Here is a 21,112-nt window from a genome sequence, read left to right as displayed (position 1 = left end):
CATCACTGAGCAATGACCATAGCGCAACAACAGCAGATTGAGATAAAACGAAGGTTGATCATTGAAAAATGTCTATAAAAATGTAAAATAAAGTGTATTTTTTAAGATGTAAAGCATGCACTATTGTTTAGCTGGAGACCTACATAAATGCCATTTGACATCAGAGAAGAACACTTAGGACCAGTTCAGATAGAGGGGACAGAGGATAAAATCCTTATCGGATTTGAGTCAAAATTGGTGGCAATTAATCCTTAAGGATGGAAAAAGGGAAACGCCTCCTTTCGGTTTGACGGGTCAGGTTCGCTCTGATTGGTCACTGGAGGGTATCCCGGGACACAACACAGGGATAAATTGTCCTCCCATATGCCTGCCACCTCATCACCCAAGCCGCAGGGAAAAGAGAAGTATAGCGCTTTACAATGACAACCATGACAGGAAGAGAGGATGGCGCTGAGGAAAAGCCCAAAGTCAAGATGCTTGCGCCTGCATTCGGGATCGATAAATCACGACTTCATGGTTCTGGGTTTAGGTCTAAAGGCTTTGCCATCACGGACCTACTGGGTCTTGAAACGGATCTCCAGCCTCGCCCATCCGGACCTTATGGAGTAGGAGGACACGGGGATGTTCAGAGCGCTGGGATGGGATTCCCTTTCGCTGGAGGATCCTTGCCTCTTGGTCTGGGGTTCCTATGCAGTTTGGCGGCTCAGCAACCTCCGGGGGCCCCCTGCTTCCTACCGAGTCACATACCCCTCCTTCAGTCCCGGACGGAGAGCCATTTCATGCAGAATTTGGAGCAACAAAGAGACGCCTACTCTGGTACAGCTCATTTCAAATGGTTGACTTTACAGTTACAGTTAGCTGTCCACTTAGCATGTATTCTCAGGGGGTGCTGAAACCTCATGTAGCTCAATGTACTTAAAATATTCAATGCATTCAAGATTGACGTAGCATAATTTTATCTCTCAAAATTAAGATGTTGATTGAATGTTAAACCTATCCAAAATAACAATTTTCGTCTCGCGCTAAATTTGATGTCTCTATATTCCATTTATAAGCACTCTATTTATTTAACTTTTCTGTACAATTATAACATAATTTATATGTTGAATTTGCGTTTGATTATTTTTCTCTAATAGCCTATATGTTTCCCTTTTATTTTAAGATGACGAATGTCTCTCTGGTGAACGAAACGATTCGAAAAACTCAGGGAACTCACAGAAGAGAAAGAAAAGGAGGCACAGGTTGGTACATATGACGTAGTTTTATTGCGCCAGAGCAAAAAGAGAAATTGAGTAGGCTATTACATTAAATAACTACAACGAATGCCTTTAGGACGCCGGTTTAACAAATGCTTTCAATAAAATAAAATACTATCCATTACAGAACTGTGTTCACTTCTCATCAACTGGAGGAGCTGGAAAAAGCATTCCATGAGGCACATTACCCAGACGTGTATGCCAGGGAAATGTTAGCAATGAAGACAGAATTGCCTGAGGACAGAATACAGGTAGGCTATTTATAGCAACATGTAGGTTACTACAAGGCTGAACGGGCGTGTAAACTTACAGTTGCCTTATTCAAATAGTTTCATCTGCAAAATGTTCCAAATATCTAACATTTGGGCCTATTTTTCAGGTATGGTTTCAGAATCGTCGGGCCAAGTGGAGGAAACGTGAGAAGTGCTGGGGACGCAGCAGTGTGATGGCAGAGTATGGGCTCTACGGTGCCATGGTCCGCCACTCCATCCCTCTGCCAGAATCAATCATCAACTCCGCCAAGAGCGGGATGATGGGCTCCTGCGCTCCCTGGCTTCTAGGTGAGCCAGCAGGTTGTTTGCTTTATTAATAATACAAGACTCAAATATGTATTTAATCACTTGAATACATAGCTGAGATGTGTTTTGTATCCGTACAATGTTTGATGGACATTCAGCCAACATATTTCATAACGTATACATTATAACGATAAAGGTCTAAATGTTAGGCCAACATTTTCGTTTACAGATAGACCTATAGGCCTAATGTCTATTTATTTTTGCTTTATTTTTCTATAGGCTGCGCTGAGACTAATTGTTTTTCATTTTTATCACTTTACGCAGGAATGCACAAGAAGTCCATGGATATAGTAAAGAAGTCCCCAGGAATGCCAGAGTTTACACACTCGGATACTAACTCCGAGGAAACTAAAGGGAAAGACAGCGACATGTCCTGGCCAAATCGCTCTCGTGGTATAGACGACAGCGATGACATGGCAATAGACCTATCCAGCACCTCTAAGCAGGACAGCAGCAAGAGCACTTTGAAGTCAGCGTCGCCCCAAAGGGATTCCATTCGCAACAGTGATTTAGACGATGAAAGCTAAATAAATGCCAATCCCCGTTGCAGACAGTGAGCTTGGACATTTGCCTGGAAATTATGCTCACTTGGAAGACAATTATTTTCCAAAGATACGCAACATTCCCATCACATTAGGGGTGTACAGTGTAGTTGTCTTATTTCTTAATATTTGTATTTGGACATATGTTTTATAAAGTTGTTTGGTTTCAAATATAAGATCATATTTAATGTTTTATTCCGTGCTATAGGCAACTTTTGTTTAATTTGTGTGTTGTTGAAATAATATTTCAAAAAAGAAGAGAGAGTACCACGGAGAGGACATTTAACCTCTTCTCCCGCCGAAACGTGTTACACGATAAATCAAAATGCAATTTCTCTAAAAACAATTAGTGAAAATGTACAAACCTTAGGCCTACATCTCATTTCATCTTTTTGAAAGGTGATGGTTAGGGTGTAAGCCTATCAAATGGCACAATTATGAAGCACTTTAGTTGTGTTGATACTGAATGTCATTCAGAGGTCAATTTCACCGCAATGACAGGAATAATAACAACATTGTAATAACAGCAATATCAGGAAAACAGTACCTGGATAAATAAATAAAAATATTTTTGGGAAATGGTGTATTTTTATTGATTTGTTCGTATAGGCCTACCTTCATTCACTTGATGTAGCCTAAATAACGTTATTGGTTCCACAAATCTGTTTTAATTGTAGGATTTACATGGGTTAAAAAGACAGAAGTTAATGCAGTAAGGAACCCAGTTACCCAGTTGCGATGTAAATTAAGCATTACAATGATCATACCAAATGCATCGCCTTTCTAAATGTTTCCCGAATAAGCACGTACAGAGAACGTTCAGTAAATTAGTCAGACCATGTGTCGCTACAGGATCGAAAGAAAAGCAGATCTGCCTTCGGATCAGCTTTCTCCATTCAAATCTTACCTTAACATTAGAAGGTGTCAAAAATACTGACCACGGATCAGCTCCTAGAGCGATATTACCACCTATGGCTCCAAATAGGCTATTGAGGCAGTTTATTCCTATCCAATAATAATGCACTAAATCCTAGATTGGGCACATCATTGCGCCCGTTGTCACACATTATTTAACATATTGAGGCACAAATCACAGACAGTAGCCCAGTTGCAAATTAGAACTCAATTGATTGGACATGAAATGTATTTAAATATGATTGAAATAGCCTATACAGGCCCATGTAGCCTATGTAGGCTATCTTTTAATGCAGTCATCTCGGTTTTTATTTGAAGCATAATCTCATCCTTCACTTGTTTATAACAATTGCAAATAAGATACTTTGGCAACTTTTTATTTAGTCAACTTCTGCTCTGAAGTGATCAGCAGTCACAGGCAGAAAGATAGCCTAAACATCTTGATTCTACAATATATTGAACCTTTAATATCCAAAGAACCAAAAGGTTCTATATAGGACCCCAAACGCTAACATCACACAGTTTCACATTTGATTTGATTTAGTGACAAAACAGGTATAATCAAATACAATGTTTTGCTAATGTTGAAAATCCAGTGGACAACAGTATACATGAACACTTATACCTGTAATAAGATATGCCATCTTTTACCAGCGATTGTATTCTCAGATTAGTGTGTCAAACTTCAACCTGATTTTTCAGCATCCTCTCCCAGGGGCATCACATCAAGCTCTCGCTCTCAGACTCTTGGAGGTCCCCTTCAACTCTTGCTTAAGAGTCATATAAACAATTGGATTGATGAACGGTGGCACCATGTGCAGCACCATCATTGTAACATGCTGGATACATCATTGCTGAGAAAAGCGATAGGACATAGTTTGCTCTTATTGTAGTATACAGGTTGCAGAGTCCTAGATTATTGGCACCAGCTGAAGTAAAAACATGCAGAGATAGAAGGCTACACTTCTACAAGCATGCCGGAGGTTCAGTTTAAGGTCCATAACAGCCCTGTGTGCCTCATTGTATACTGTATATGCCCATAACAGGATCAGAGGATGATGATTGAAAGAGTCATGATGGTAATGGGAGGGTCATGGAGCTGTAACTTTTGCACAGGATTAAAGCTCATAGATGGTCTCACGATTCCAAGCTCACAGAGCAGCCCTGCAGTGGCTCTGTTGAATGCACCCTGTCCCAGGTTGAGCAGGACAAGGTCATTACTGCCAAGTGCCAATGGTGACACTCAGCACCCAGATTATCCCCAAGGCAAGCCGCACACGCCTGGGAGTCATTATGCCCAGGTAGTGGATGCTGTGGCAAATAAACACATGATGTCCAGAGTCATTTGAGAGTTTAAAAATCACAGTTACCATAATAGCAAAAATGCTTTATATTCAATGTACAGAATGAAGACCTATGGAGGGAGATAAATAGTCGATGATTGATGAACTAAAACACAATAAACCACACCAAAGCTCATCAGCTCAGAGGAAATGTAGGCATAGGTCTATCCTTACATGCGTCGGCGTGCGCATGTTGATTTTGTCCACCCACACAAGATGCAATCAGGACTCTGAACCAACTATGTTAATTTGGGGACAGGTCGAAAAGCATTAAACATTTATGGCAATTTAGCTAGCTAGCTTGCTGTTGCTAGCTAATTTGTCCTGGGATATAAACATTGGGTTGTTATTTTACCTTAAATGCACAAGGTCCTCTACTCCGACAATTAATCCAAAAATGAAAGGGTAAACTGAGTTTGTTTCTAGTAATCTCTCCTCCTTCAGGCTTCTTCTTCTTCTTTGGACTGTATATGGCAGTTGGCAACCAACTGTAAGGTGCATTACCACCACCAACTGGACTGGAGTGTGGACCTCAGTACATATTTCAATCACCCACATGGGTATATGCTCCTAAAAACCAATGACGAGATGGGAGAGGCAGGACTTGCAGCGCTTCAAGCATCACAAATAGGAGCAAGTTCTATTTTAGGGCCTGGCTATGCAGACCACTTGTTTACGCGCGCAAGCATTGTGGGTCCAATGATTGAATTACATCACTCGCGCACGCAAAGCTTGCGGTGTGGTCAGCATGTTAGACTCCAGTGGTGAATCCAAAACAAAATATAAAAGGCTGTGGTTCTGGAGAGTTCTTCAGAGAAAAGATCAGCATTCTTTATATCTCAGTGAGCGTCATGGCAGCAACATGTAGCCACAGATGGTGGAGGAATGAAGATAGTTAATTCAGGCCGTTTACCATCTGTTTAAGTAGGCATCTCTCGTGTGAGCATGCTTTCCCACGTGAGTTACCGGTTCCTTTGTAATCAAATCAAATCAAATCAAATTGTATTTGTCACATGCACTGAATACAACAGGTGTAGACCTTACAGTGAAACGCTTACTTACAAGCCTTTAACCAACAATGCAGTTTTAAGAAAATACCTGAAAAAAAGTAAGAGATAAGAATAACAAATAATTAAAGAGCAGCAGTAAATAACAATAGCGTGACTATATACAGGTGTAGCCGTACAGAGTCAATGTGCGGGGGCAACGGTGTCGAGGTAATTGAGGTAATATGTACATGTAGGTATAGTTATTAAAATGACTATGCATAGATAATAACAAAGTAGTAGCGGCGTAGAAGGGAGGGGGGGCAATGCAAATAGTCTGGGTAGCCAGTTGATTAGCTGTTCAGGAGTCTTATGGCTTGGGGGTAGAAGTTGTTTAGAAGCCTCTTGGACCTAGACTTTGGTTCTCTGGTACTGCTTGCCGTTCAATAGCAGAGAGAACAGTCTATGACTTGGGTGGCTGGAGTCTTTGACAATTTTTAGGGCCTTCCTCTGACACCGCCTGGTATAGAGGTCCTGGATGGCAGGAAGCTTGGCCCCAGTGATGTACTGGGCCGTACTCACTACCCTATGTAGTGCTTGCGGTCGGAGGCCGAGCAGTTGCCATACCAGGCAGTGATGCAACCCGTCAGGATGCTCTCGATGGTGCAGCTGTAAAACCTTTTGAGGATCTGAGGACCCATGCCAAATCTTTTCAGTCTCCTGAGGGGGAATAGGTTTTGTAGTGCCCTCTTCATGACTGTCTTGGTGTGCTTGGACCATGTTAGTTTCTTGGTGATGTGGACACCAAGGAACTTGAAGCTCTCAACCTGCTCCACTACAGCTCCGTCGATGAGAATGGGGGCGTGCTCGGTCCTCCTTTTCCTGTAGTCCACAATCATCTCCTTTGTCTTGATGGCTGGAACGGAGCGAATGGGAATGGCATCAAACACATGTGAAACATGTGTTTGATGTACTTGATACTATTCCACTCCAGCCATTACGACAAGCGCATCCTCCCCACACTCTTAGAAAGTGTTACAAAGGGGTTCTTCGGCTGTCCCCATAAGATAACCCTTTTTGTTTCCAGGTAGAACCCTTTTTGGTTCCAGGTAGAGCTCTTTTGGGTTCCATGTAGAACCCTCTGTGTATAGCATTCTACATGGAACTCAAATGGGTTCTACCTGGAACCAAAAAGGGTTCTCAACGGATTCTTCTATGGGGACAGCCGAAGAACCCTTTTAGGTTTTAGATAGCACCTTTTTTTCTAAGACTGCAATTAAGGTTCCACCAATCTACTGTATCACTCATATTATGAGTTCAAACAGGTTGGAGGATGGAATGATGTTAGGAGGGTGAGTAGCTAGCATGCCAGCTACAATAACTGAGAAGTGTCAGTTAAAAGTTATGTTCATCAGCTACACTTGGGTCATTTGACACTCTTAGAAAAAAAGGTGCTATCTAGAACCTAAAAAGGTTATTTGGCTGTCCCCATTGGAAAACCCTTTGAATAACCCTTTTTGGTTCCTAGTAGAACCCTTTTGGTTCCAGGTAGAACCCTTTCGGTTCCAGGTAGAACCCTTTCCACAGAGGGTTTTACATGGAACTCAAAAGGGTTCTACCTGGAACCAAAAAGGGTTATCCTATGGGGACAGCCAAAGAACCCTTATGGAAACTTTTTAGCTATCAAGAATAGCCTATTTCTGTTGTTATTGTACATCTTTAGTGTTTTATGTTGAATGTCTAATTTTCTTCCTCAGAAGAAACTGCTGTGTTCGCTGATGGAGTAGTTGTGAGACCCTCTCCCTCAATCTTGCCTTTGCAATACTTTCTGGCAGTGCATATATGACCTGCACAAAATGAATGGTGGGGGATGGTGGTACGCTAACCCAATATTTGTTTTTATGCCGTTCCTAACCCAAACCTTAATCACTGAAACTATACCTAACCTTAACTTTACCCTCATTCTTAAACCTAACCTAAAGTAATTTAGACCCCTATGCCTAAACACAATTCTCCTTGAATATACACTTTTGAATATACACTTCCGTACTATTTACAATAATTCCATCTCTCCCTCTGTCTCAGGAAAGGAACACAATCTGTGGATCAGTGGAGAGGAACTGCAGACTTTCATTCTGATTAGTGGGGTCAGTTCATGCACTAGCTACTCATTAGAATAGATTATTTCCAATCTTGAAAGTGTTGAAGTTAAGTGTTTCTGTTTGACTGAAATTATCATGAGATATTTTTTCAGAGTGGTGTCAAAAATGCGGACTGGTGCTGATCTCTGGTCAATGTGGAGAATCGTGATGGTGAGCACATCATGGTGAAGAACTTATACATACAGATGAATTAGAAATATTGCCTTTCATACCAAGGAAGCAGTGAAAAACCTTACATCTGCGGAATATGTGGGAGAGGTTTTGGTTATGCTGCCCATCTGATACGAGAGCTACACCATGAGGAGTTAAGCATTCGGCTGTGAGACTTGTGGGAAGAGATTCTGTGGGAACCCAGTTCTGATCTTTTTCTGATCTTTTTCCACTAATTGGTGTTTTGACCAATCACATTTCTATTGACATATCCTCTATTGTCGATGTTGCTTTATCTGATCACCACTGTGTATTTTTTACTACCTTGATGCCCATAGCGCAGGGTAATACTGAACGCATTATTAAGAAACACTATCTTACCTCTGAAGTTGCTAAAGATTTTATTGAGTGTATGAACAATACTCCACCAGCTATTCTTCCTTCCTCTTGTGATGATTTAGTTGATAACTTTAATAGCAAATTAAGGGCAACATTGATGCCATAGCTCCAGTAAAAAGGAATTAAATTAAAGAGAAATTGCAGAAAGTCAAAGAGGAAGTAGAGAAAGTCAAAGTTGCAGGTCCATTATGATATTCTGAGAGAGCTCTTGTCATATATAAAAAGGTAATTAGAAATGCCAGATGGGAACATTTTTCTAAGTTGATCACTTTAAATCAGAATAATTTGAGAGTGCTCTTCTCGACCATTGACGGCCTGATAAATCCTACCCCCACAAACCTATCTGAACTTTCCTCCACTTCTAAATGTGATGAGTTTTCAGCATATTTCAGAGATAACCAACATTAGGCTGGGTATCAGTCAAGCAAGTCCTGATGAGAAGTTTGATGATATGTGGCCTAGCCCAGGGGTTCACAAACTCGATCCTGCCGCCCCGGGTGCACGTTTTGGTTTTTGCCTTAGCGCTACACAGCTGATTCAACTCATCATCAGGCTTAGCTTATTTGAATCAGTTGTGTAGTGCTAGGGCAAAAAACTAAACTGTTCTGGTACTGTTCAGTTTATATATGTTACCCCTTGGCAGCGCTATCAGAAAGCCTTGCATTGATTTCCACTGCTACGCAGACGATACACGACTTTACATTTCTGTGTCAGCAGAGGATTTGAACTCCACAGATCAATTATTAGACTCTATTAGTGATTTAAATATTTGGATGGCTCAGAACTTCCTCCAGCTAAATCAAGAAAAGACTGAGGTACTTACTGTCAGAATTAAAGTTACAGAGAGAGAATCTGGCCGCACATTTTAATTCACAGGCAATAAAGATTTAAAAAAACAGGTAAAAAACATATGTGTTACTTTAGATTCTGAACCAAATTTTGAATCACACATTAGGAATGTGACAAAAATAGCTTTTTAACACCTGAGGAACTGTCAAGGTTGTGCGCTACTGGTACGAAGTCAGGTGCAGGAGAGCAGTGAGTTGTCATGCCCTGACCTTAGAGAGCCTTTTTATTTCTCTATTTGGTTAGGTCAGGGTGTGATTTGGGTGGGCATTCTAGTTTTTCTATTTCTTTGTTTGCCGGGTATGGTTCCCAATCAGAGGCAGCTGTCTATCGTTGTCTCTGATTGGGGATCATACTTAGGCAGCTTTTTTCCCACCTTAGTTTGTGGGATCTTGTTTTTGTATAGTTGCTGTGTAGCCTGCAGAACTTGACGTTAGTTTTGTATTTTGTTGTTTTGTCGGTGATCATTTTAAATAAAAGTAAAATGTTCGCCTACCATGCTGCACCTTGGTCCAATCTTTACGATGAGCGTAACATGAGTTGTGATCAGGCGCACTTTATTTGGCAGAGGCATAAAAGGCAGACGCAACTGCGTCCAAAAACCTCCAGCCACAGGTAAAAGTAAACAAGCACGAAAACACTCACAAATATACAAATACATACAATGGGTCAAAATATGATACCCGGGGGAAAACCAGTCTAGCGCATCACACTAAACACGTAACACAACAATTCCACACAAAGACATGAGGGGGATCAGAGGAATAAATACATGCAGTGTGATTAGGGAATGTAAACCAGGTGTGCAGGGAACAAGACAAAACAAAAAGAACAATGAAAAGGTGGAGCGGCGATGGCTAGAAAGCCGGTGACGTCGACCGCCGAACGCCGCCCGAACAAGGAGAGGAGCCGACTTCGGCGGAAGTCGTGACAGAAACAGTGACATGGTGTGGCCGTTTCTCTCTCAGGCTGATACAGAGAGACTCATCCATGGTTTTATTACAAGCAGGCTTGACTACTGTAATGCTCTCCTGTCTGGTCTACCCAAGAAAGCCATTGGTAAACTGAAAAACATACAGAATGCTGCAGCACGCGTACTGACCAAGACCAGACGGAGGAGTACACATTACACCTGTTTAAGGTCTCTGCACTGGCAGCCTGTAAGTTTTGGAATTCATTTTTAAGATTCTTCTAATGGTTTTCAAATCAATCCACGATTGTGCACCCTAATACATGTCAGACATGTTTTTAAGTTATGTACCCAGTAGGTACCTCAGGTCCTCTGGCACTGGCTTTTTAACAATCCCAAAGCCTAGGACCAGGAGGCATGGAGAGGCAGCCTTTAGTTATTATGCCCCCAGCCTCTGGAATAGCCTGCCAGAGAACCTGAGGGGGGCTGAAACTGTGGATATATTTAAAAGAGATCTTAAAACACATCTTTTTAGCTTTGCTTTTCCTTAGGGTGCTTTTTAGTTGTTCAGTTTTTGTAATTCTTTAGTTTTTTATCTTATGTTTATTGTGTAGTAAATATTTCAGCTTTATTTTCATTGTTTTTCATCATTTCTTTCCTGTGAAGCAAATTCTGTTGCATTCCATGTCTGAAATGTTCTTTATAAATACTGTAATGATTGATTTGATCAGATTTTTTACAGCCAAGGAGCACCAGAATTTCCACACAGGTGAGAACCTATACAAATGTGCCACCTGTGGGAAGGATTTCGGATCAAGGATGTCTCTCTCCAGGTACAGCAGTTTTCACGGAGGTGAAATGCCCTTTATATGTACCACATGTGGAAAGAGATTCTGTCTCATTTCTTGAAGACTCATCAGGAGACACTTAAAACAGAAGATGAGGATGCTTGAAATGAACTCACGGGCAGGTCCACAGTTTGAGTAGAATTGATTTTGCTTTTCAGGGGAAGATATGTAGGCCTACTATGTAATAGATGAGCACTGAATATGAGTACTGATATTTATTAATCAATACATTACATTATCAAAAGTAAAATATTTTTTTATTAAATGCAGCCTCTGTATGGGCCTAAGTGCACGTCAATAAACATTTTAATGAATTATTATTACACATACTTAAATAGAGTTTATGTATTTTCAAACAGAGTATTTTTATTTCAACATCCTACTTTTAGATATCTGTTATTTGAATTATTTTATTGCTGTTTTCTCACAGAAAAAAAGTATCTTGTTGACATTGCTTTGCTTAGCCTATAAGCCTCATTGTGATGGCTTGAGTGGGTATTGAAAACCCAAAATACTATCACCGTTGCCCTATTTGGTTTATGGTTCTTAAGATTTATAATATCTAGTTGTTTTTCATGTCTAGATTAAGCTTTAAAACCCTGCTTCATCACATATAATTCCCACTTAATGGTTCACAAATCATATAATTGCTCTCCTGCCTTTCCTTCATTTTCCACATTATCGTCTAATGGCCCACTGCCTTTAATCTGAAATTGTTTTGAGATTACAATGTTTTGAATAGCCAATAGGCCAGTAGATTTCCAAATGAAATAGTATTTTGATTCGGGTTCACCAATAGTTTATTTATCCTGTAACATCAACAACATCTTTAATATGATACATAACACACATTTCCAAACAATAGTTAAAGCTGCAAGCAGCGTGGGCAGGGTTTGGCTGTGTGCCCACTGTGCCACCATCAGGACAAATTGGACACATTTCCCTAGGATGAGCTATTTCTGTACTATTTACAACACTTGCCAAATATCAGAACTCAAAATCAAACTGATCATGTAATATAATATGCTTTTGATGTATTTTGAACCATTGTCAATTATGTTGACTACTTTAAACGTCTACTTCTCCAGAACCGCTGGCCAAATCATCACCAAATTTGGTATATAGCAGCAATGAATGGATATCTTTAAACACAGTATTTTCCATTACTCTAGCTGAAACTATATGGCCACTATGAGCCTATGAACCTGCATGAATGTTTTTTCCTGACCAACAGTGCCACAATGTGGCCAAACTCAACCATACTTTACAAGTTAGCTAGACTCATATCCTTGAGCATGTATGCCAAATTTCATCACTCTGTCAAACAGATCAAGAGATATAAAATGTTTTCTGTTAAAGCGCCACCAGTGGTCGATATGAATGTGCTTGCTGAGTCTTCACAGTGATTGGAACATGTGTACCAAATGTTGTTACAATACAGATATCCGTGACTGATTTATATGCATTTGTGACAGACCACGCCCACATTCATATTTATTAGTCAGTTGTGGCCATCTTATTTGAGATACTAGCCTGGATTATAGTGTGTTTACAGACCTTGGTCAATAGATGCCATATATGCAGTTTTGTACAGATCAGCCATTCGGTGAGTAGCGTTTTAAGTGTTTTTCACAAAATTCAAAATGCTGGAAAATCCATCATGGAGGACGTTATGGGTCTGTCAGGTACATGTATTCCTTGTGAGGGGAGAGACATATGTATAACAAAGTTCATGACTAGGTCACACGGTGTGCAGGCGGGAGCTTTCAATATTAGCATTTTCAATAGTTTGTTATAGCGCCACCATCTGTCCCATGGCCCTTTACCACCATACAAATGTTCATCCTCCTAGGTCTTATCTCACAGGAATTTGCATGTGAATTTTGGCTTTACATAGGAATAATGGTCCCATCTTTAAATGACGTTCTGCTTATAAAGACTTCATAAAGCCTTCATAATGCCTTCATAAGCACTACATAAATGTGTTACAAAGTATCTATCACCATATGTCATGCATTATAAAGGGTTCATAAATGTGTAATAACTGTGTGACGTAATCACCAATGTCAAATGTGACAACCCACTATGTCGAATATGATATAAATATGTGCTTTATAAAGGGTGACATGTTGTACTGAAGGCATACGCTCTAAAGTGAAGTCATGTTAGTCACATTACACCTAATCTCGTTCACAGACACTTCCGCCTAAATGCGTGGAAGTTCTGGTGGACCAACTCATCAAACTTGGCCTTCATTACTTAGAGTTAGGTTTAAAGTCACATTTTATGAAGAGAAATTGTGGAAATGGCCAAGGTTTAGACTTTGTGGCCGTGTTAACCAGTGATGACCAGGGGGAATGTTTTTGCTAGCAATTCTTTACTCAGTAAGGTCACTCCCATAGAATGACATGGTCACTCTTACTAAGGCCAGCTTTGGATGGTTAATATCCCACGCCTGTATGTGCTGTGTGCGTAATAGCCTGTGGACAACGTTACACCAAGAAACACTTACCTTGATGAAAGCCCCCAAGGAAATTGAAAGTGGCTTTCTTCTGGAACCAAGTTGCAGTACATGTTCCTCAGTACACAAATACGCATGCAACAATATAACCGTGCTGTACAGGACCCAGTCAGGTCTTTGACTCATTCACCCACTCTCCCACTGAAAGATCAGCAACAAAATGTTGGCACCATTGTAACAGGTTGTAATCAAGCCCTGGTCTCCAGCATGGGAACAGAAGAGGAATGCCTGGTGCGGTAGTCACAGGTTGGACTACTCCAAACCATCTTGGCTCTGACACATACGTAATCACAAGCTTTGCAGGTCCATTAACCCATTTAAATACCTCTCACACTCTAGAGTAAGCTGTGGATCCTGAGAGAACCATCATAAATCAGAAGAACGTTAATAACCTATTTTTTGACACTATGTAGTGTCCTGTAATACTTAGTTTGAAGTGACACACCTTCAGTCATTCATAACACATCTACAAAGACTCTATATCGCATCACGCTGTACTTACTTTAAAGTCAGACACATTTGGTCATTCATAACACATACATAAATGCCTTATATCAGATTATGCTGTATTTATTATAAAGTCAGACACCTTTGGTCATTCATAACACATACATAAAATCTTAATGATGTAAACACAAATGTATTAACAGTTAGGGAATTAGCACTAACAGCTAAAACAAATAAACATTAAAGACATATTTGTACATTTTTAAAACAACACAAATACATTAAGTTCAAAAAGTCCAACAATGCAATTACATTGAACATTACACAGGGCTGTGAACAGTGTAGCTTGTTCCTGAGCTCGCGGATGAATGGTTCTTGCCTCTCTGCCTGCTGGAGGTACTGCATGTTGGTTCCAACCTTAAAAGTAACAACAAAGAAAGTTACAAGGTCTGTTAGAAAATGCCTTTGTCTCACAATCTGGATTAGGGCATTTCTGTGCTGCACCAGAAATACTCTAAATGGGAGATGGGAAACTCCATTCAATTCGTATTATTATATTCCTCTTTCATTTACAAATCTCATGACATGACTATGAGATGTGGCTGTATCTAGACTGATTTATATTTAGCCTGCTAGTAGCTAGCTAAATTTCAGCTAGCTACCAATTACTGTGGAAGTCACAGAAATAATTTTAAATAATAATTGAGGTAGCTACAGTATGAAATCTAACTAAACACTTAACTACTCCAAACTAATTTAAATGACAAGAAATAAAGATTCATTTACAATTTTTTCGCTGTCCAGTGGGCATTTCATTTGCGATCTGATCATGTGTGCTTACTGTGCTACAGAAACACCACTAACCAAACAACAGTGCAGGGCATGTAGATTGTCCCAAAACCTCATAAGTCGTCCCCTGATGTCGTTTAAGCATTGTGAACACAGAAAATCCCATTTTGTTGTTTTTCTATTAAAAAAGTGCCAAAAAAATGGGGGAAAATTATAAGAAAACCTGGAAAAACTGAAATTGGGAGAAATTAGGCCCAAAAATTCAAACAGATTTTAAAAGACCCCACCAACGTTTTTTTTTGTTGCTGTTCATGACTGCACTTTAGTGTGTGTGTCATCCTGCAGCCAGGGGCGGAAATCCCGGGGGGGGACGGGGGGACACAACCCCCCATCCTGGGAAAAATATGATTTGTCCCCCCCAATATATCACTGAAACATAACTAGGTAATTTAAATAATATTAATAATATGCAATGAAAGCAATTGTGCTGATTATAGACACTTAATAGCGCGTTTTTAAGTTTCAAAAGATTGCAACCCCCCCACCCTTTGCCTCACAATGGTTTGATCCACTGCCAGTTCCTTAGTTGGCAAGGTAACAGAGGGGTCGTATCTACTGTCTGAAAGGCACTCAATGAATGTAACTGACGTGAGGTTAATCTAGTCAATCGCGCACACACACTAGCTGAATATGCAGAGCTAGCGCGCAAATATTAACTATTAAGCTAGCTAGTACCTATTCCATTTATGTGGCGTCGTCAAAGATGGAATCTTTGCTATCGTCAATTTATTCCAAGATCAGCACGCAGATGATGTAAGTTAGTGCTTCAAAGTCCCTGTGATAAGGTTAGCGATAAACTGAAGTCCAAACTGAACAGAACTACACTCTCATCTACCATTGTCTTAAATATATTTAATGGTCTCGTTGCAAAAGCTAAATTGTCGCAAGGGAACTTTTATTTATTTATCTTATTTCACCTTTATTTAACCCGGGTAGCAAAGATTATAGCAAACACCACTGAAACAGAATTGGTGCTCGCTAGCTTTGCAAATTCAGCTATTGTTGGAAGCCAGCCAATATGAAACAAACTATTAAAATTACAAAAGGTTGCAGCATATGTTGTGTAAATGGTGAACTCATACAGCTGTCAACTCTTGTCATTTTAATCCGTTTCACATTTGCTAGCTACCTTTTAGATCGAAGCCCAAATAGAATGATAGAAGATGATAGAAGCCCATCTCCTACTGTAAATAACCTACACACTGTGTGTGTGTGTAGCCAGCCAGCCAGCCAGCCAGGTAGAAAAATGGCAGAAAAATAAAAGACGGACATCAGAGTATTTTTCAATACACCAAAACGCATAGTAAGAACCCTAGTAGCCTAATATCTCAAAGACTAGTTGATAAAATGTTACATTTACATTTACATTTATTGTAAATTAAATGTAATAAAATGTTCATAAGAAAGAAATGAAATTCTTATGGAAATGTTTCACAATGATGTCATTAGGCAGAGCAGGCAAAAGATGGCACACAGACAGCAGAGTTGGGGACAGATATGCAGGGACAGACTGGCAGAGACAGGGAGTCTCAGGTAAGTTTGTTGAGTCTTTGTTTAGCAACATTATGAAAGGTTCTCCATTTTTTTGACTTGTAAAATAGGAACATAATTGGAAAATGCCATGGATACCCCCACTCTCAACTTAAACTGGTGACTGAACTATGATTTGTTAAAGGCAATGGTATTGCTGTTGTGATTAGTTGTGTAGTTTTGGGTACCGGTAGTTAGGAGTACGGCAAACACCTTATTTCTTTGGTTCCTCAATATACATTTACCATATTACAATGTAGGCTATGTGTTACAGCACTACTTTTGGTGTCCCCCTCAGGAATTGCTCTTGAGAAAATGTAATGTAATTGTCCCCTCCAAAGTTGATATCAGATTTTCGCCCCTGCCTGCAGCACAGAATTTTGAGGAAAGTTGAATTCACATCCAGTATTGGCTATGCTCCCAAGAGGGAAAGAGGTTGGGCCATTCCAGAAATGTTTTAGAGTAATATACAATTTAGCAGACGCTTTTATCCAAAGTGACTTACAGTAATGACTGAATGCATTTTTATGTATGGGTGGTCCCAGGAATCAAACCCACTATGACAGGGTTATAAATGCTTTGTAAAGCTTCAATTTATTAAGCGGTACTTATGCCACCCTTTATAAACCACAGGTTATGTCATATTAGACATAGTGGGTTATTGCACATTGGTGGTTATGTCACACAGTTATGCCACATTTATGAACCCTTTATAAGGCATACGGTTATAGATGATTTGCAACACATGTATGTAGTGTTTAAGAAGCCTTTATAAGCTCCACGTCACTTAAACCTGCTGAACCCCTAATAATACCTGAGATTGGTCATAGCATGATAAGGTGCTTGTCAACACATCCTGCTTGTAAGTAATGGCGCAAAGGAATCAATTCACATGCAAATATTTTACACTGATCGCTTGTAAACAAGGTTCTCTTGGAATTAGTATTGTAGATATGCATAACCAGACTGTTTATCTGTTTCTGTGTACAATCCAACAAGCAGAATAAAATGTTTAATTCAACATAATTTACATTTTCATATTAGTCATTTATCCAGAACGTTCATCTTAGCTAGTTGAGACAACCACGTATCTCAGTCATAGTAAGAACATTTTTCCTCAATAAAATATACCTGCAAAGTCAGTGATCGTACAAAAAAGTCAAGTGTTAGTGTTAGTTCACAAAAGGCAAGGGTGTTACTATAAAAAACACATGATTATTTTGTATCGTTATGTTTATCTCCACAGCCTCATCAATCTAGAATTCCTCCCAATCTTAGCTAACATACAAAAACAATACTTATAATAAACTACACAGGCTGAATACAATTACCATCATTGCGTTAGTATTAAACTATTGATAATGCTCAGTGAACCAGTCGTAGGTCACAATATGTAAGTGATTGCTTTTCTCATGTATTGAACAAAAAGATTAGCAGCAGGGGAAAAAACAAAACACAAAGAGATTACGCAGGGTTCTCCAACCCTGTTCCTGGAGAGCTACCGGCCTGTAGGTTTTCGCTCCAACCCTAGTTGTAACGAACCTGATTCATTTTACCAACCAGCTAGTTATTCGAATCAGGTGTGTTAGATTAGGGTTGGAGGGAAAACCTAGAGACACTACAGACAGAGGCAGTTTTAAGGAGGGGTATTGCATCTATTAAAATGTCACCAACCAGAATTTATCCCACAAATCCATGAGCCACTTTCATACCTTTCCATCCCCTCCCCCAAACTACACAACAATTATATGATGGTACTACTTTAGAGCATTATAGATTAACAGAGCAAATAATCTGGCCTTTTGTTGGAATTGTCTCTTAATGGAAAATAGTGTTCGTTTAAAGAACTTAATAATATCTGTTGTTGTTTTGTCAAGCAGGAACTGCCTGCCAAATGTTTGTTCGACTCAGTTCATGAACATTAATATTTTATGGTGGATAATTCACTAGCATATATATATATATATATATATATATATTTTACATCATTTATTAGGAGGTTATGGGCCTAAAGATTTTTCAGTAGATATTCAGTGTGTTGATGAAGAATTGATTTCTGTTCGAATTAACATTGGTTTAATTCCAATTTATACTATTCATGCAAGGCTTGGAAATTACTGTCCGCAGCATAATAGGCCTGTGTTAGGATATTTTAGACATTATGCCCATTGACAAGCCCAATATAATGTAAAGTTTCAACTAGGGATTTGAGGGGGGAAAAAAAGGTCTACATTTATCACACACTGAAGGGATAATTGTTGTTGAACAAAGTGTTGGAATGTGTTTGCAGGTTATATTGAAACTATTGCATTTGTTTTCCACTAATCCAGATGATGGGATTGAGATTAAATGAGAATATAATTCCACCCTTCTTTATGGTCCTCTAGGAGGCAGCACTATTCCTGAATATGAGAATTACATGTAATAACAGAGTAGCAGCCCATATGAAAATATGAAGAACATTTTAGTTTTAATTGAAGTGTTTAACTTTTTTAGTTAAGGGCCTACACGAGATGAAGCTGATGAACAATTCAAAGGAAAATGTGTTACCAGACATTAGGCTATATAAAGGAAATCAATAGGCTAATCATTAAATATTTAACACAAATCTCATTTTAAATAATATAAGTTTTGATATGTCTTCTAAATACCACAATCTACTTTATAGGACATATAAATTATTAAAGTGAAAAGGAATGTTGCACCAGCTGAGCCAAAAATTGCACCCCAAAAATGATTTGCAGAATTTCACTGTTGCAGCAAAAATATAAAAATGAAAATAGTGTATAATACAATCGGCTGCTTGTCATAGGCTAAGATACACTTCAGTGATAGTGAGTACCTGTAACTAACTTTCCTCTGTACGTTTCATTGTAGGATATTTTTGTTCAGTATATACAGTGCATTTGGAAAATATTCAGACCTCTTGAGTTTTTCCACATTTTGTTACGTTACAGCCTTATTCTAAAATGGATGAAATCAATTTTTTTCTCATCAATCTACCGCCAATACCCCATAATGACAAAACAAAAACAGGTTTAGAAATGTATTCAAAATAAAACAGAAATACCTTATTTACATAAGTATTCAGATCCTTTGCTATGAGACGTGAAATTGAGCTCAGGTGCATCCTGTTTCCATTGATCACCCTTGAGATGTTTCTACAACTTGATCTGTGGTAGCAAAGCAAAAGCAAAAACAAGTTTTAAGAAATGTTTGCACATGTATAAAAAACAACTGAAATATCACATTTACACAAGTATTCAGACCCTTTAGTCAGTACTTTGAAGCACCTTTGGCAGCGATTACAGCCGCAAGTCTTCTTGGGAATGACGCTACAAGCTTGACACACATGTATTTGGGGAGTGTCTCCCATTCTTCTCTGCAGATCCTCTCAAACTCTGTCAGGTTGGATGGGGAGTGTCACTGCACAGCTATTTTCAGGTCTCTCCAGAGATGTTTGATTGGGTTCAAGTCCGGGCTCCGACTGGGCCACTCAAGAAACATTGAGACTTGTACCGAAGCCACTTCTGCCTTGTCTTGGCTGTGTGCTTAGGGTTGTTATCCTGTTGGAAGGTGGAAGGTTCCTGAGCGCTCTGGAGCAGGTTTTCATCAATGATCTCTCTGTACTTTGCTCCATTCATCTTTCCCTCGATCCTGACTAGTCTCCCAGTCCCTGCAGCTGAAAAACATCCCCACAGCATGATGCTACCACCACCATGCTTCACCCTAGGGATGGTGCCTGGTTTCCTCCAGATCTGACGCTTGGCATTGAGGCCAAAGAGTTCAATCTTGGTTTCATCAGACCAGAGAATCTTGTTTCTCTTGGTCTGAGAGTCCTTTGGGTTCCTTTTGGCAAACTCCAAGCGGTCTGTCATATGCCTTTTACTGAGGAGTCGCTTCCGTCTGGCCACTCTACTATAAAGAGCCTGATTGGTGGAGTGCTGCAGAGTTGGTTGTACTTCTGGAAGGTTCTCCCATCTCCACAGAGGAACTCTGGAGCTCTGTCAGAGTGACCATCGGGTTCTTGGTCACCTCCCTGACCAAGGCCCTCATACCTGACCAAGGCCCTCATTGCTCGGTTTGGCTGGGCGGCCAGCTCTTGGAAGAGTCTTAGTGGTTCCAAACTTCTTCCATTTAAGAATGATGGAGGCCACTGTGTTCTTGGGGACCTTTAATGCTGCAGAAATGTTTCGGTACCCTTCCCCAGATCTGTGCCTCGACACAATCCTGTCTTGGAGCTCTACAGACAATTCCTTCAATCTCATGGCTTGGTTTTTGCTCTGACATGCACTGTCAACTGTGGGACCTTATATAGAAAGGTGTGTGCCTTTCCAAATCATGTCCAATCAATTGAATTTATCACAGGTGGACTCCAATTTGTAGAAACATCTCAAGGATGATCAATGGAAACAGTATGCACCTGAGCTCAATTTCAAGTATTTTAATTTTATTTTCTATAAATTTGCAAACATTTCTAAAAACCTGTTTTCACTTTGTCATTATGAGGTATTGTATGTAGATTGATGAGGGGAAAAAATTATGTAATCAATTTTAGAATAAGTCTGTAATGTAACAAAATGTGTAACATTTCAGTGCACCTGAAAATGATTAATTGAAAATCTCCATTGTTCAGTTGTAAATAGCTCACACATGCCAGTGAATGGCAGTGCCTCAAAGAAGCCACAAAGTCACTAATATAAATCTTCCTATATGGCTTGCAAGGAGTGGGGATTCAAAGTAGTACTCAAAGACCTTATAACAAAACACTTTCAAATCCACCCATTCGTTTTCAACACTTCAGATAGTGTTTGACGGAATCAATACAGT

The 21,112-nt window shown here is 39.6% G+C and overlaps 1 protein-coding gene across 2 annotated transcripts; it reads left to right on the top strand.

Annotated features, from left to right (window-relative positions):
- The first annotated feature begins 371 nt into the window (after positions 1 to 371).
- On the top strand, positions 372 to 2,955 carry LOC106605981 (visual system homeobox 1). Of its 2 annotated transcripts, none has more exons than XM_014202030.2 (5): positions 372 to 816; positions 1,163 to 1,241; positions 1,384 to 1,507; positions 1,636 to 1,816; positions 2,099 to 2,955. In XM_014202030.2, exons 1-5 carry the CDS (start codon positions 420 to 422, stop codon positions 2,359 to 2,361), a joined length of 1,044 nt encoding a protein of 347 aa, XP_014057505.1. In that variant the 5' UTR covers positions 372 to 419; the 3' UTR covers positions 2,362 to 2,955. The 2 variants fall into 2 exon arrangements, with proteins under 2 accessions (XP_014057505.1, XP_014057496.1); XM_014202021.2 differs by having other exon boundaries at positions 1,636 to 1,828.
- The last annotated feature ends 18,157 nt before the right edge of the window (positions 2,956 to 21,112 follow it).

Source organism: Salmo salar, chromosome ssa01 (genome assembly GCF_905237065.1).
Source record: "Salmo salar chromosome ssa01, Ssal_v3.1, whole genome shotgun sequence".
Classification (NCBI taxonomy): Eukaryota; Metazoa; Chordata; class Actinopteri; order Salmoniformes; family Salmonidae; genus Salmo; species Salmo salar.
The sequence above is the reverse complement of the archived record's forward strand: the minus strand, read 5'-3'. Positions and strand labels throughout refer to the sequence as shown.